We start from the raw sequence: 16,214 nt of genomic DNA on the forward strand, positions 1-16,214 counted from the left end.
TAGAGTCCTAGATGAAGGGAAGCTTGTAGGAAAGCGGGATGAAAACATCCTCATTCAGACCCCTGGGAGAAGAAATAGTGGCCAGTATTGTTTCTTTTCCCCAGCCCCTGTCACGTGTAGAATATGGCTAATGTTACAGTTGCGATTATGTTGCCATAATTACCAGGGTGAGGCCATAGAGCCCCTGGTCTGGGTTTCCCTGCAGAAGGAACTGGCTCTGTTTTGCTGCTATTAGGACAGAGCTGTGGCCTTGATGCTTCTACATCTGTGTAGAGAAAACCTGCACAGAGCACACAGATCTGTGGAAGACTGGTCCATGTCCACAGCTTTGCCTCTTTGTTGTGTGTGCGTAACTAGTGTGTCAGATATGCCTTGGAACCCTTGGTCTGCGAAGTTGAAAGTTGTTTTCTGACTAGGACAGTGACAGTTTCGTACCAGTGAGAAGCAGGGTGTCCTCACTGGTTCAGGCAGATTTTCTGTTGACTACAGTTAATCTTAAATTTGTTTCAGTAAGTTTAAATTAGGAATCTGAATTCTCATATTTTCTAAATAAGTTTAAGGGATGGTTGGGGGTCTGAAATTTCAAGCTGTTTTCAGAGCAAAAGGAACCATTAGAGATCTGTTTGGAATGCTTGGTTACTGTGGTTGCTTTCTGCATTGTAGGCTCTAAAATCCATCTGCTCGGCCCTGACTGGAGCTCCCCAAGTGCAGACATTTCCGCCAGCCAAGCCTCCGTGCCTGCGAGCTCAGGGGATGCCCCGGACCAAGGTGAGGTTCTGTTCTGATGTCTGAGAGGCACTGCACGATCTTTTTCTTCTTTTTTTAAAGATTTATTTGAGAGAGAGAGAGAGAGAGTATGAGTGGGAGGGGCAGAGGGAGAGAGAGAATTTCAGACAGACTCTGTGCTGAGTCCAATGTGGGGCTCTACTGCACAACCATAAGATTGTGACCTGAGCCACAACCAAGGGTCAGACGCTCCACTGTCTGTGTCACCACAGTCTTCTTTAGTTTGTTTTCTGGTGTGTCAAACCTGGGGACAGAGTTCACTTCCGGAACACCTTCATTTAGCTACGGAGTTCAGGTACTGGCGTAGCGTCTGGGCAGTTCTCCAGTTAACTCAATTAAAAATAGGGAAGCATGTCTTGGGGGTGTGGTTTCAAGGAGATTGAGGAGAGGGAAACTTACATGTGAAAAAGAGGTTTTACTACATGTGAAAAAGAGGTCTTACTACAAATGGCTTGAATCTCCTTGTGATTTTTTTCCATCTTTAGGTGATGATGGAGAGGTTCCCCTGAGGGAGAAGGAAAAGAAAGTGCGTCCCTTTTCGATGTTTGACACAGTGGATCAGTGTGCCGCCCCACCCCCCTTTGGGGCTCTGAGGAAGAACCAGAGCAGTGAGGACATCCTGCGGGATGCTCAGGTGTGAAGAATGGCTCAGGTTAACATTCAGTGGTAATTCTGTATATGCTCTTTAGAAGAGAGGGACTATCCTGTTGAGGGAGAGCAAGAAAAACCAAAATATTTCTGGAAGATGAGAACACAGAATTCTGTCATTTTGAATTCTGCAGCTTTAAGTGTGTTTGTGGTAATTGGAGAAAGGCTGCCATCCTTGCTGCTGGCTCCCATTTCGTGTGTTTCTCTGAAAACTGGGGCGCGTGCTGAAGCACATCGTGTGTGCACTACTCAGCGACCCTCTGGCTTCAGAATCTGGAGCCGAGGTATTGTCAGGAATGATTTGGCATGAATCTTGTGTGACTGTTAGGATCCTAGCCTTTGACTACAACGGGTGATGGTGGTGTGCTCCCAGTTGGGTGTTTTCACCACAGTGGTGTGATGAGCGAGGAGGACTTTGGATTATTGGGGTCATCTGTGAATATGTGGAGTAGGAGTCTCCGAGTCGGGGGTGATGATGAGGAAGAGGCGTGCAGGCAGGAACCATAGCGCAGTTCTCTGGTTCCTTATTAAACATAGTTCAGTGAAGAGACCTATGAGTTTTTCACTGACTTGAAAACATAGAGCCAGTATTCACGAAATTCGGTTATCTAGCACATGCTGTATACCCATTTGGACAGTGTTTTAACTGCCTTGTGTGTGTGTGTGTGTTTCAGGCTGCAAGTAAAAATGTGGCTAAAGTGCCGCCTCCTGTTCCGTCAAAACCAAAACAGATTAACTTGCCTTATTTTGGGCAAAATCCTCAGTCAGCGTCAGACCTGAAGCCAGATGGAAACCCTCCACAGTTGTCAGCAGGTGTGGCGTCCGTGGGAAGCAAACTGAAATCGGGGCAGCCACAGAGGGTCGTGGTGTCCCCCGGCGCGCCCTCGGCCAGCCAGAGCCAGGCCTTATCTGCAGCTGGGAAGCAAGAGAGTCCTCCAGCCGCGGCCGTCCGGCCCTTCACCCCACAGCCTTCCAAGGACACCCCTCCCCCACCCTTGCGGAAGCCCCAGACCGTGGCCGCCAGCTCCATATACTCCATGTACACGCAGCGTCAGGCTCCCGGGAAGAACTTTCAGCAGGCAGTGCAGAGTGCGCTAACCAAGACCCATTCCAGAGGGCCGCCCTTCTCCACCGGTAAGCTCTGGTCCCGTTTGCACTGGAGCAGGGGCGGCCCAGTCCCACCTGGAATTGTCATCTGTCCGTGACTGGCTGAGTTGACGCACACTTGTGTCCTGAGGGCTCTGTGGGGTCGCGGCTTGTCTTCTTGCCTGGGTGCTGAGCTGGGTTTTCACTCCACGTCATGGAGGGATGAGTGGGTGCCGTAGCTGAAGAAACCCGTGGTGCAGAGACAGCCTTCTCTGTCCCCGCTTGCTGGGCCCACCACGTGAGTGAGGCCCATGCAATATCCTCCCTATGGGGTTCACGCCAGGTGCTCCTGGGGTGGACGGTGGGATAGCTGCCCCAAGTCGCGCTCCCCACTGTGTCTTACGTTGCTCTCATGAGGACACAGCTGCTAGTAAGATATAGAAACATGGGAAGGCTGACAGTCTGGTGATCTGGTGGGTTCTTTCTAAGGGTCATTTGTTTATAAAACTAAAATCGAGTTCATCCTGTTTTAATTGAATAATGGTGGCTTTCTGGTCACGAAATCACGTGATTGTACCCTGAAATGTACCTCAAGTAACCAGACAACAAAGAATTTATACATGTGCTGTGGCCGATTCAGCTTCATTGAGAACTGCCGATGCAGTAATTTGGAAATTGGATAGTTTTGCTAGAATCAGAATGATAAGGGGAATGGTTTTATTAAATATACGCGGTTCTTAATGTTGTCAGCCAAATACAATCCCCCCTCCTTGATTTACTTTTAAGACATATGAAAGAGAGGGTAGTTATGTTTAGTTTTAACCCAGACGCCGGAAAGGATTGCTTTTTTATGTTGTTTCATATTTTGACATTTTAAGTTTGCTACAAGCAGTAGTTTCTTTTTTTCTTGCTTTTTAAAAAAGATTTTATTTATTTATTTGACAGGAAGATAGCAGGAGTAGGCAGAGAGGCAGGCAGAGGGAGGGGGAGAAGCAGGCTTTCCGCTGAGCAGGGAGACTGCTGTGGGGCGCGATCCCAGGATCCTGAGATTGTGACCTGATCTGAAGGCAGAGGCTTAACTCTCTAAGCCCCCCCTCTCTAAACACCCCAGCCGGTGTTTTCTTAGAGTTACAACGGCAGCATTTTCCTTCATGGTACATGAAATAATGGCACGTGTTCTCATCAGTGAGGGTTTTCATTCTGTGATAAGTTTACTGTGCTAACATGGAAGCCTTGCGTGGTCTTTTGTTGTTTTTAAAAAATCACTGTGTTGAAGAGTGCCGTGTAGTAACTGTGAAATTGAAGGAGGCTTTCAATCTTGTGCCCTGTGTCTATTACCTGCTGGTTTGATTTAATCCTCATTGGGGCTTTGTTTCCGTTTCTGATCAGTCTACGGCAAGCCTGTGATCGCTGCCGCCCAGAACCAGCAGCTGCACCTGGAGAACGTGTACTCCAGCAGCCAGAGCCAGCCTGGCAGTCCCGAGCCTGATGTGGAGCCTGTGGCCTCGGGCCAGGAGAGCCATGAGAATGAACGAATTCCTCGGCCACTCAGCCCGACCAAACTGCTGCCCTTCTTGTCCAACCCCTACCGAAACCAGAGCGATGCCGACCTGGAAGCCCTGCGCAAGAAACTTTCCAACGCGCCGAGGCCGCTCAAGAAACGGAGCTCGATCACAGAGCCGGAAGGTCCAAATGGGCCGAACATCCAGAAGCTTCTGTACCAGAGGACCACCATCGCTGCCATGGAGACCATCTCTGTTCCCTCATATCCATCCAAGCCAACGTCTGTGGTGGCCGATTCTGACAGCCCAGTTGAAACCCAGAATCCATATTTACACGTGGAGCCCGAGAAGGAGACAGTCTCTCTCATTCCTGAACCAGTGTCCCCAGAGGATGTGGGAAGCGCCAGTTCCGAGAACAGTGACATGGCAGCTCTTTCCCCGGGCCTTGATTACATGCCTGAAGGAGTTCTGGACAGCAGCCCCAGTTTCCAGAACAGTGCGGAAGAACCAAGTGCAGAGGCCCCCCACCCACTGGAAGTGTACCTGGAGGAGTATCCCCCATACCCGCCCCCACCATACCCGTCTGGGGAGCCGGAAGGGCCGGGAGAAGACTCGGGCAGCATGCGTCCACCCGAAGTCACGGGGCAGGTGTCTCTGCCTCCTGTAAGTAGTGTGGTGTCTCACAGTCCTTTCAGGAGACCCCCTTGTCACAGGTTTCCAGGTGGTTGACTCTCAAAGACCTGGAGAAACATACAACTGCTCAGGGCCACTTGCAGAGGATGGTCTGTGTGTGAATTGCCTATGGTTGCCAACAGTTGCCTTTTTATTTTACACCCCTTTTAGCGCTCAGGAGAGCTCAGAAGTATGAGTAAGATTTGGTGTATTCAGGGTAAAGAACATCTCTTTTTTAGGAAGAACCCTTCTCTTTGGGAAGAGGCAGAATTGGGTTCTTTACGATACAAACCCCACGCCGCTGTGGCGGTCCCTCTTGGGAGGCTGGCGAGGCTCTGAGGGAGGAGACCAGGCTCGGAAGCTCCCTCCCTTGACCAGCTTTGTGAAATCAGGCAGATGGTGCCCCTTTCCTCCACAGTGACATCATTCTTTTACACTGTTCTTCTTCTCAGTGATGTGTATCTTTAAGGAACTGTTTCAGGGGATCCTCAGACTTCCAACATTGGTAAACTTGGGCGTGTGTGGGACAGATGGGGGTGGGACAAGCCTGTTCCTCTCCTTCCAGGTAGGGGACCCCTGGCGTGCCCCTGAGCCCCAGCGTCCCTTCCTCCCAGGCTGTGCGTGTGTTGACTCGGGCACATGGTGCACAAGCCTTCCAATTGTCATGCCTTTGTTTGCAAGTCTGTTGTGTCCCTTTGAAGTCTTCGAGAGAGGATCAAAAATCCCAGGGTGTCCTTAAATAAAGTTGACCTTTCAGGTATAGCTGGCATTGCGCTGTTTCCGTAGGATGCGAAACCGGGAGTCTTAAAGAGATCGAAGCAAAATTGCATATTGTAGGGATTTTTTTAAAGTGTTTTATATTTTTGATCCCTCATTGCGTCTTTGAGATGTAATGGTATTCAGAGATGGTTATTGTCTTGATTTGCTCTAACTGCTGGTTACTGTGGCTGTTTGCTTCCAAGTTTTATACAGCACATTGTGGATTCTAGGGGACAGGGTTTAAGTAGGGATTAGGCCTTAAAACAGCGCTGTGCCCTGTCAGGGCGCATGGCTCCCTGCAGCTGGCGTTAAACTTGTGGGAAGGAGAGACGACTTCACACCTCTTTTTGCTGTGTCCCCACCTCCCCACCCCTCTTTAGTCGTTAAGTCAAAATGATTCACGTACCCGAGGCAGAGGAGACCGGAGGGTCACAGTGTCACTCTCTGTTCCTGTCATCCCGGGGGAGCAATTTCCTTCTTGTCTGGCTTTGCGAGAGACCGAACTGTCTGACTTTGCGAGAGACTGAACTGTGTGTCAGGCTTATTCGGAGTGTGCGTGCGGTCCTGCCCATCCCACTCGTGGCTGCATCTCATGGTCATGTGACATCTACACTTCTTGTTTCCCAGAAACAGCAGCAGTTGTAGCATGTTTGTGAAGTGGAGCGATGGCTGCTTGATGTTTTCTAAACCTCGGTGGTTTTCTGCATCCGAAATAGAGAAAGGACCAAGCTGCATAGCACAGTGAGCCTCAGGAAACTGTTGCCACTTTGCTGGGCGTGTGTAGGAAACTTACTGAATGGCTTGTTAAATCAGTCTTAACACTTTTGCTCTATTGTTTTGCTGTATTGTATTCATAGTCAAAAGGCTTGACTAATTGGCTCGTGTATCTTGGAGTGTAGTCAAATTCTGAATGTAAAATAGGGATAGCATTTTTTTTTTTAAATATTTTTATTTATTTATTTGACAGAGATCACAAGTAGGCAGAGAGGCAGACAGAGAGAGTGGGGGAAGCAGGCCCACCTCTGAGCAGGGAGCCCCGTGCGGGACTCTGGGATCATGACCCGAGCTGAAGGCAGAGGCTTTAACCCACTGAGCCACCCAGGCGCCCCAGGGATAGCATTTTAAGACTGGAAAGATTTCTTGTTAGTATACGTAAGACAGGCTGATAATACTCCTTATTTCCTTGGTTATATGCTTTCCCCTGAGGTAGCATTTCGTTATAAGATGGTTGCAGGGAAGGGATTTGAAGCCAGATGACTTGGATTTAAATCGCAGCTCTGGTGTTCCTGGCTGTGTGCCTTAACTTCCTTATCTGTAAGATGGGGTCACAGGGTTTGGTGGGGAGTCCACCAGTAGCCATTCATTAACATTAGCCATGATAAGTCTAATTGTGCTGTCGCCTGGTTTAATTGTGTGGGGTTTGCCAGCCTAACTCAGAGAGGGAACTTGAAGGCCAGTCTTGACTGATTTTGTGCCCCACAGAAAGCCAGCCTGCTCTCATCGCCTGTTAGGCCTTGCGGGCTTTGTTACACAGGTGTTACTCAGTAAGCTATGTATTGTGATTTATATAAATACGTTTCTAGATAACGTTTCATGTCCATAAAATGCGCTGATATGGATTTTTTAAATGTCCTTTTACTTTCTCAGCTGAGACATTCCTCCGCCCCTTCCCTAGGTCTGCTCTCGGAGACCGGGGTCCTTACTTCGTACCTCTCTCCCGCAGGGCAAAAGGACAAACTTGCGTAAAACTGGTTCGGAAAGGATCGCGCATGGAATGCGGGTGAAGTTCAACCCCCTCGCTTTACTCCTAGATTCATCTTTGGAGGGAGAATTTGACCTTGTACAGAGAATTATTTATGAGGTATGACTGGATTTGTAGATTTCTTAAATATGTTACATTTTGTTTCTGACTTCTGCTTAAGAAGCTCCTCTGGGGGGGAGGGGCCGAGGTAGGGACGGATACGGTGGGAGGGAGGGAGGGAGGGAGGGATGCGGAGCAGGCTTCAGTTTTGATTGTGAGTTGAAGTGCGGTGTCCCCAGCACTCTCCAGAGTACTTTTCTGTCTGGGGAGATGGTTCCCCTCTGTTTATAGTTGCTCCAGGGTGGACACGGACTCGTGCTGTTAAGTTGCACATGTGGTCCCTATTTTCAGAAGCCTACTATTTAAAATATTTTTAGTTGACCTTTTTTCCTTAACATGGGAAATGCACCTTCTCCTCAGACTCTAATTTGTGGTGGGGAGCCGGAGGGTAAATAAGCAAAAATGACTGAGGTTCCTGGCACCTGTTCATTTTTTAGACCTTTTTACAGTGAGTGCCTACTTAATGTGGCTCTTCTAGTGGTCTTATTTCTAGACCTGAGGTTGGTGTAGTCGTCTTGGCTCCTGGAGGTTTTAATTATAACTAAAAAAAAAAAAACAACCCCGCAGAGCCTATTTCTGTTCCCTTGATCCTGAAGAGCCAGGTGATAGTGACCTGAACGGTGACAGGAAGTTTGGGTGATGGCTCCCCTTCGTCTTGATGTCGCAGGTTGACGACCCGAGCCTGCCCAATGATGAGGGCATCACAGCTCTGCACAATGCTGTGTGTGCGGGCCACACGGAAATTGTGAAGTTCCTGGTGCAGTTTGGTGTGAATGTCAATGCTGCAGACAGTGATGGATGGTAAGTCCCCAGTGACCACCACCCTGGCCGCGGGGTGACGCCAGCACTGCTGGACGCTAGGAGCGCCCACAGGTGTCCTTGTGTGACAGTCCTCTTGCTCCTGTTTTGGAAGCGTGTGCAGTTTTTATGAAATATTGTAGTTGAGTGATGAGAAGATGTCCCTGAGTGGCACAGATGTGGCTGACTTGTGTGAGTTTGAGAGATATTGGTCCCAGCCCAGTCCCCCGAGCCCAGCGATGCCCATCTTCTGTCCACGGATGTCCACTGTGCATCTGCAAGAGGGAAGCAGAGTTTGTAGCATTTCCCAAGTGTATGGGACTGTGGAATTTTGTTTCACGGAGCCCTCTGCGGAATGGTCATGTGCGTGGAACCTAGAGGGCATTGTTAGAGATGATGAGTATCCTTCGTAGGATCATGGGTTATTTTTTGCACACCAAAATAAGGGGTCCTGATAGGTACTTTCACCTCCGATGACTGTAATAGAACAGAGAGCAGATTCTGTAATTCTTCTTTTTAAAGAAAGCATGAATTAGAATAAGCTTTTTCTTTGGAAGAATACAAAAAACTGTTTTTTATATACAGTTATTTAAAGGTAAACACCAGTCATTTTTTAATCTTTTCCCTTCAAATTTACATAAATATATATTTTGTAGCCTAAGTTTTTGGTTTATGTTTATAACTTAAGCAAAACAAATTCCTTTTTTTTTCTTTTTTTTAAAAAGTAAGCTCTACACCCAGCGTGGGGCTTGAACTCATGACCCCAAGATCAAGAGATAATCGTTTCCCTGACAGAGCCAGTCGACACCCCCAAAACAAATTCTTAGTGTGTCATATGTTTTTGTTTCCCTTTTACTAGCAGTTTAGGTCATATATAATTTTTCACTACTAAAAAAGCATGCAGTTAAAAATTCTGTAGTAATATTCACCAGACTTTGACCTACTGTGTTCTGGGATGCAGGGTGGGGGATCTGTGGTTTTGGAGACTGTGCACCTGAGAGGAACAGAACGGAGAGGGGCAGGAAGAGAAGGGTGGATGCGTGCAGTCTGGCCCCGGGTCGCACGCTGCTGTCTGCCTTTGAGCTAGGTGGCGGCACAGGCTTCTCCCCCCTTCCCTTGTCGGGGGTCGCCTGGAGCCCGCCTGAATGTGTGAGAGGCGGGAGGGGCTCTCCATAAGGGTGGCTGTAAGTTCCTGCCGGCCAGCGGCCTGTCAGACGGAATGGGTGTATTTCACAGTTGCTTTTCTCATCTGCATTGAATAAACAAACCTCTACTCCATGTTCAGTTTGGACTTCACAAGCTGTTAGGTGAAGGCAGTTCTCCATGAGCAGCCCGGATCCCTCGTCAGTGGGAGTGGGAAGCAAGTATGGACAGGTGCCTGTGTCGGGGGAGAAGGCCTCTGGTGTGAAGCAGGCTGTGCCCCTTGAGCTGCCCGGGACGCAGGGGTGGGTGCTGTGGAGCATCTCGCCCTGGTTTAGACCGTCACTCACATGCCTTGGCCTTGCACGTCTTGCTTGTGGTTTCTGTTGCTCTTTGTGCTGCCCCGCATAGCAGTGCCCAGTGTGGCCCGTCCTCAACCGTTCCTCCCTGTCCTCCTCTCGTGGGCTCAAATATCTGTGTTTAACTGATTTTTAGAAAACCGTGTAGGAGGTTTCCAGAAGAAGGGCCCAGACGGTAGACTCTGAGCGCTCTGCACAGACGCCGGGCCTGCCGGTGTCGTGTGCCGAGGGAGACCCTGCAGCCTGCTGTGTGTCGCCCCACAGGACCCCGCTGCACTGCGCGGCCTCCTGCAACAACGTGCAGGTGTGTAAGTTCCTGGTGGAGTCCGGAGCCGCCGTGTTCGCCACGACCTACAGCGACCTGCAGACCGCCGCGGACAAGTGCGAGGAGACGGAGGAGGGCTACACCCAGTGCTCGCAGTTCCTCTACGGTTTGTGATGAGCGCGTTCCCACGTGTTCGTGACTGTGCTGATCTGTCCTCTGCTTCTGGGGTACCGTTTGCCAAGTATGTTTATTATCAGGGAAAGCATTTTTATGGCGTGCCTAGTCCTGGGCGCTGGAAACAGGGCGGCCTTGATGCCCGCAATGAATGCGGCTTTTGTGCGTGTGTCTCTGAGCTGCCCACACGCCACGCGGTCCCTGACCCCATGCGGGCCAGACACTGGACCCCCCGTGAGTGGAGCCGCCTTCCACCACGGCCCCGAGGCTACGGCAGGGGCCATGAGCAAGCCCGCGGAGCTGGGATTTCCCACAAGATCAGACCGGTCGTGAAGTGAAGGAAAGGTGGCACCTGTTTCAGAGACCAGTTCTGGCTCTTCTGTCGTGGTTTTGCGTTTCTGATCCTGAGGGAGAACATCAGCTCTGACCCTCGAGAACAAGACAGGCCTCTCTCAGGTGGCATTTCTGTTCATGACTCTTACGAGCTGAGGTTCTCTCTTCTCAGCTGGGCTGGAGCAAAGTGAGGAGAGGAGGTGAGCAGTGCTGGGGGTCTGTGCTGTACGTGCTCCAGGAAGCTGCTCCGCCTGTCACTGGAAGGGCCGCAGAGCTGGTGAGCCTGTCCCTCTGTGAGGCTGCGTTCCCGGCTCACGGGCTGCTCTCAGGCTCAGGAGGGGTGGAGGGGTGGCCTCGCAGCTCTTCCTGTCAGTTGTGGGCACAGAGGGTGACCTTGCATTCCTGTTTCCCCATCTCTGGATTAAGAATGATTTTGATAGATTGAGATTTTACTATTAAGATATTACTATATACTTTGTTATATGAAATGCAGTGGCCGTCCTGAGCTTTACTTAATTATAGAATCTGATCTTAATTTTTTAAATTTTTAAATTTTTTAAAAGATTCTATTTATTTTTTTATAGAGACAGTCAGAAAGGGAACATGAGCAGGGGGAGTGGGAGAGGGAAAAGCAGGCTTCCCGCTGGGTAGGGAGCCTGGTGGGGGGCTCCATCCTGAGCCAAAGGCAGACGCTTAATGACTGAGCTACCCAGGTGCCCTGGAATCTGATCTTTAAAGACACGTAGGGACTTCTAATCGGAGGCTTTACTTTATGGAACATACCATGAACACCATGAAAACGTGTTTTTGCCTTAGATGTTGAAATGACCATGGCCTGGCTTCTCCCTGCTTGGGCCTGGGCGCCTGCCCTCTCGTAGCCCCTCACACCTATGGCAGCTGCGACCCTGACCGTTTTGTTCCTCATGTTGATCATTCCTTGCTTTTTAAAAAATCCCTCTGTCACCCGTGAATGAATCCTGTAATTCGGGCTGTCAGGTTGTGCCTGGGTTTGCCCTTTCTGTGAACTAAGTCACGCTGTGATTCTCTGGCTTGCCTTTCCATTCACGGTTGTTCTGGAGTCTCCTCTGTGTGGTGGCCCTGGCTCCTGCTGTCTGTCCTGCTTATGGCTACGTCTCCATATCTGTCCTTCCTCTCCACCTTGGAGCATTGGGATGCGCATTCATTCGTAGTCACAAACGGTCCTCGCGGAGTACACCTGCCAGTCCCAGGGACGCACTCCTAGTGCCTTTCCTGCTGTGTCCCCTTCTTAGTTCGGTGAATAGCAAAGTAAGGAGAAATTTTCTCCCATTCTTAGTGATTTCTTGGGTGTGAGACTGAAGTTGTTATTTTTTTATTAGACTATGATTTTCTAATTCTGACCAAATGTCTTTTAATTAGTATTTTACAGTCATTCAGATTTTCCCAGGATAATCTCACTGACACTTTGGAGAGCTGTCATTTGAGCAAACCACAGTGCCCTGGATTTCTTTCCCGCCCCATCCTGCTCCCACTCCAGCCTGGTGGGGGCCAGGTTCACTCAGGGTGTCAGCCTTGTGAATCTCATGGTCCCCTCTCATTGAAACAGGAAAGTTGGGAGCATAACCGTCCCCATAAGTAGGAGCCTGACCCTTAGTCGTTGGAACCTCTGCTGAAGTGCAGCTCCTTGTCCTGTGTCAGTTTTCCCAGAGCCACGGCAAGGTACCCAGTGCTCTGTCGTCTTAACTGATAGATGATTAAGTTTGTGATTAAATTCCGTGTCCACGGAAGCTGAAAAATCTGACTGTTCGAGGGCAAGCAGACACTTCCCTGCCTTCTTTTAAACCTGTAAAGGTGAAACCAGTAATGAGCTCTGCAGTGCTTGGGCTTCCTGACCTGACTGACTTGCCTTGCTTGCTGTGCCCCGTGCTCACCCGTACCTGCCCCATGGGCCTGTGCCTGTGCCCCCTGGACCTGTGCCCAGCCTGTGCCATCCCGTGCCCTCCCCGTGTCTGCCCTGTGCCCGCCCTGCTCCTGCCTACTGCCTGTCCTGTTATTACAACGAAAGTGGACATTTGTGAGTTTCCTTATCCTCATGACTTTATACTTGACTCTGTGTAGATTTTTTGTGTCTGAAATATTTGTGCATTCTTTGTGTCTTACAGTTTTCTTCCTCTCCCTTTCCCCACTTGGAAATGGGCAGGGACTGCTCAGTAGACATTGCCATTGTGAGCTGTGGTCATGGTTGCTCTAGGTTCCAGATCAAGCATGACGCAGTTTCTCCAGGGCTCCTCGTCCCCATGCTCAGCCGTGCTGGAGTTCGGCAGGCGGCACGCGTTCCTCTGACAGCCTAGATGCCAGCGGTTCAGTATATTCCTGGGCCTGCAGGGCTCTCTGTACTCCGAGTAAGACTAGTTTCTGAGCTGCCTTAGAGAAGATCGCGGAGGCGGAGGCTAATGTGTCTGGTGGGCGTCCCTCCCCGCCCCTGGGGCTTTTGTTCATGGGGGGCTTCTGCGCTATTTCCGGTTCAGCGTTTGCCCAGCTCTCCTCATGTGGCTTCATGGAGCCGAGGGTTTGAAGAGCAGGCGGGCCGAGTCATGCGTCCTGTGTGGTTTCTTCCTGTCATTTCAGGAGTTCAGGAGAAAATGGGCATCATGAACAAAGGAGTCCTTTATGCGCTGTGGGATTATGAGCCTCAGAATGGTGACGAGCTGCCCCTGCGAGACGGGGACTGCATGACCGTCATCCGCCGGGAGGACGAGGAAGAGACGGAGTGGTGGTGGGCACGTCTGCACGACAAGGAGGGCTACGTTCCGCGCAACCTGCTGGGGGTGAGCGAGCCATGCGGACGGGTTGCTGTGCAGGCCGGGTATGCAGGGGGCGCGGGTGTGCGTGCCTGGGCCCTAGTGGTGTGTGGGGCCCAGGTATGCGGGAGCTACCCTGTGTCAGGGGCTCTGTGCAGCTGACTGCCCTTTGCTCGCACCACATGGAATTTTAGAGTTTGGACAGTGTGAGGTTTACACTTGGTGGGTGTCCCACGTCCATATCTGCTAGCCCTTGAGGGCTAGGGTCCTGCTGCTTCCCAGCAGCTTGCGGGACATGGGTAACGTTGGCTACAAATGCTGCGTTTGCCCTCGCCAGCATCTATGGAGCTGGCAGACAGAGCCTTCACTCCTGTTCAGTGTTAAAGCTGGAAACAAACTGTACAGTCATGTGAGTGCGTGCAAGCTTTCCGTCCTGTTGTGTCAGGATAGAGGCATGGCTACGCTCACCAGGGGGCTCTGGGGAGTGTTTGCAGGGAGGCGGCAAGGAGGGTGGGCCGAGGGCAGGGAGTAGGAGTAATGTCCTGTGTGTGCAGGGGCTGGGGGTGGCAGAGTGGGAGGGGTGATGGAGAGGCTGAGAGGAGAGTCCAAACCAGAAGAGCCTGGCGGGGGTGAGTGGGGGAGAGTCGGCAGCATGGCTCCTCCCTCCACCCGTGCTCCACCCCGCCTCTATCCCTGCTTCACCCCTACACGCTCACTGTTGGGCAATAGGGTGTGGCACACGGGCACAGAGAACGCTGCCTCTAGAGACTGCTGGGGTGTCTGAAGGACAGTGGGAGGATGTTGTTCTCCTCGTGTGGACCTGCTCTGGTGTTGAGGCTGCGAACCTTGGCTCTGTGTGCGAACGCACTGCGGTGGCACATGACCTGTGTGGTGTGACTGTGGTGTCGGGACCTGGCATCTACTGATCCTCCTTGCCCGTTCCTGTGTGTCCTCTGCCCTCTGGTCCGTGGTTTCTTGTTAAGTCAGCCTTTGGGGCTTAGACAGTGTCCATTGGTAGGACCATAATGAAAATTACGAAGCACAGATGAGAGCTAAGGAACCCTGAGCCGTGAGCCCCTGAAGCTTCCCCGCCGCAGAGAAGCAGCTTGGCCTGCAGCCATATCCCCCTGAACACCAGCAGCACTTGTCACCGTTCCTTCCCTGGGAAGAACTCTGTGAACTGCCTGCGGGTCTGAGCCCTTCATTTTACTCCTCTAACAGAGCAGTCTGGGACTCAGGAACTGGGAAGCCTCACTTGTCCCAGCGAGGGGTGACCTCAGGGAGCTCTGACATCTGCAGACCAGACCCAAGATTTTCATGTTAATTTGACATTGAAATATTCTTAGCCTTTTGGAAATCTCTTTGGGGTAGAAGTGGCCTCTAAGTAACTTTTTTTGGTTTCGTTGGAGGCTGAAAAAATGGAAATCACATAAACAAGTTTTTAATCAGAGGCTCAGATGGGAGTCTGGAAGATCGTATCGACTAACGATCTTTTCTCAGGAAGATGGTCTTTTGTATAGTGTTGATCTGCCAGTTAGTTTTTCAGTTTTGGCTAGAAGTCTGACTCTCCTTTCTTACAGGGAACCTTGTTCCTTTTGTCTGGGTGGAAGGAGGGGGAGGGGGCTCTGTGTAGTTTGCCAGTTGAATTGCTAGTTTGCCTTGTTCTTGGCTTGCAGACTGCAGATCTTTGAACTTCACAGGCTCCTCTCCTGCTCCTACTGTGGAAAACAGAAAGCCACAGTAATCCACCAACAAAAAACTCCACTTACCCTCCCTTAAATTGGTAGTCTTTCAGTCTGTGGCATTTTGCGGCGGAGTCTCAGGTCCCATGAGAGTGTCAGGCTGTTGTGAGTGAAGCTGACCGACCCCGATCTCTCCTGTCCCCCTTGCGCGCGGTGTGTCACAGACCAGCTCCAGCCAATACAGGCCGAGCCTGGGGGCCAGGGCTTAGCGCTGTTGCCCCCATTACACTCCTGCGTGACTGTCTCTACAGCGTGTAAAGCATGTCTCTGTTCTCTTGCAGCTGTACCCAAGAATTAAACCAAGACAAAGGAGCTTGGCCTGAAACTTCACAGATTTTAGTTTCTGAAGAATTAATCTTTGTTATCACTAAGAAAAAGTAATGTGATTGTTTTTGGCAAAAATTTCACAAGACTGACTTTAATGACAACATAACTTGAAAGCAATGTAGAATGTCCTCTGGAAGAAAATGAAGGGTTGGAGAATTTGCTGTCTCTGGGGGACGTTCAGCACGATGGACTGCAGCAGCTTAAAAGTAAGCTGACCACACTGTTGGGGAACAGCGTTCGTGGAGCACTCGGGAAGATGAACAGTGACTGTCCTGGTTTTCTTGAGAAATAGGGCCTCGTTTGGGCTCCTGAGGGGTCGGCTTCCTTTCCCACCTCATTGGTGTTTGTCTGTACCTCCCCTGCCCCCACCAGAATGGACCAGTGCCATCGAGGTCCCCAGTAGACCCCCAGGGGACTCCTCTGCCCTCTCTGCCTCTCCCCCAAGTAGGCCCCCAGGGGACTCCGTTTCCTCGAGTGGATGTTGCTGGTGGAGAACTAACCGTTGGTCGGGTGTCCACAATCCCTGTTTGATAGGAGTTCTTCAGGACTACACATATGTTTGTGATACTGGATCCAAGCTGTACCACAGCTAATTAGATTTAGAACCTTGTTTTTAGGATGAATTTGAATCTATATTTATTGTCTTTTGTATCTTGGAAATTGGAAACGTGGCTGTATAGACTTACCCGTGATATTTGTCAAGATCATAGCTGACTTTAAAAACAATTATAATAAAATTAAACTTTTTGACTCTAAAGCTATTTACTAGCCTTACTTTTTTTGTGTCATTAAAAGCCTTTTTTAAAGTTTACAAGCCATTGGGTGGCTCATCCAGGGGGAAAATAATATTTCTTTACCAGCCTTGTGATTACATGGAAGAAGTGTTGTTTTGCTTACAGAGAACTTGGTTTTGCAGTTGGTCAGTTCTGCATTGGGTTTCGATAGAGAACCCTGGGCACAGAAGGTGTCTTTGAGATGGTCT

The 16,214-nt window shown here is 50.3% G+C and overlaps 1 protein-coding gene across 5 annotated transcripts in view; it reads left to right on the top strand.

Annotated features, from left to right (window-relative positions):
- TP53BP2 (tumor protein p53 binding protein 2) overlaps window positions 1-15,989 on the top strand; it is a 55,640-nt gene extending 39,651 nt beyond the window's left edge. For all 5 annotated transcript variants that reach the window (XM_082704501.1, XM_082704499.1, XM_082704503.1 and 2 more), the window contains 9 exons: window positions 664-768; window positions 1,272-1,420; window positions 2,109-2,568; window positions 3,910-4,685; window positions 7,177-7,314; window positions 7,982-8,115; window positions 9,876-10,042; window positions 12,991-13,190; window positions 15,187-15,989. In XM_082704501.1, coding sequence (XP_082560627.1) covers window positions 664-768; window positions 1,272-1,420; window positions 2,109-2,568; window positions 3,910-4,685; window positions 7,177-7,314; window positions 7,982-8,115; window positions 9,876-10,042; window positions 12,991-13,190; window positions 15,187-15,228 — 2,171 coding nt within the window. In that variant the 3' untranslated portion in view covers window positions 15,229-15,989. The remainder of the gene's footprint in view (window positions 1-663; window positions 769-1,271; window positions 1,421-2,108; window positions 2,569-3,909; window positions 4,686-7,176; window positions 7,315-7,981; window positions 8,116-9,875; window positions 10,043-12,990; window positions 13,191-15,186) is intronic.
- The last annotated feature ends 225 nt before the right edge of the window (window positions 15,990-16,214 follow it).

This window comes from Mustela nivalis (assembly GCF_964662115.1).
Source record: "Mustela nivalis genome assembly, chromosome: 16".
Taxonomy (NCBI): domain Eukaryota; kingdom Metazoa; phylum Chordata; class Mammalia; order Carnivora; family Mustelidae; genus Mustela; species Mustela nivalis.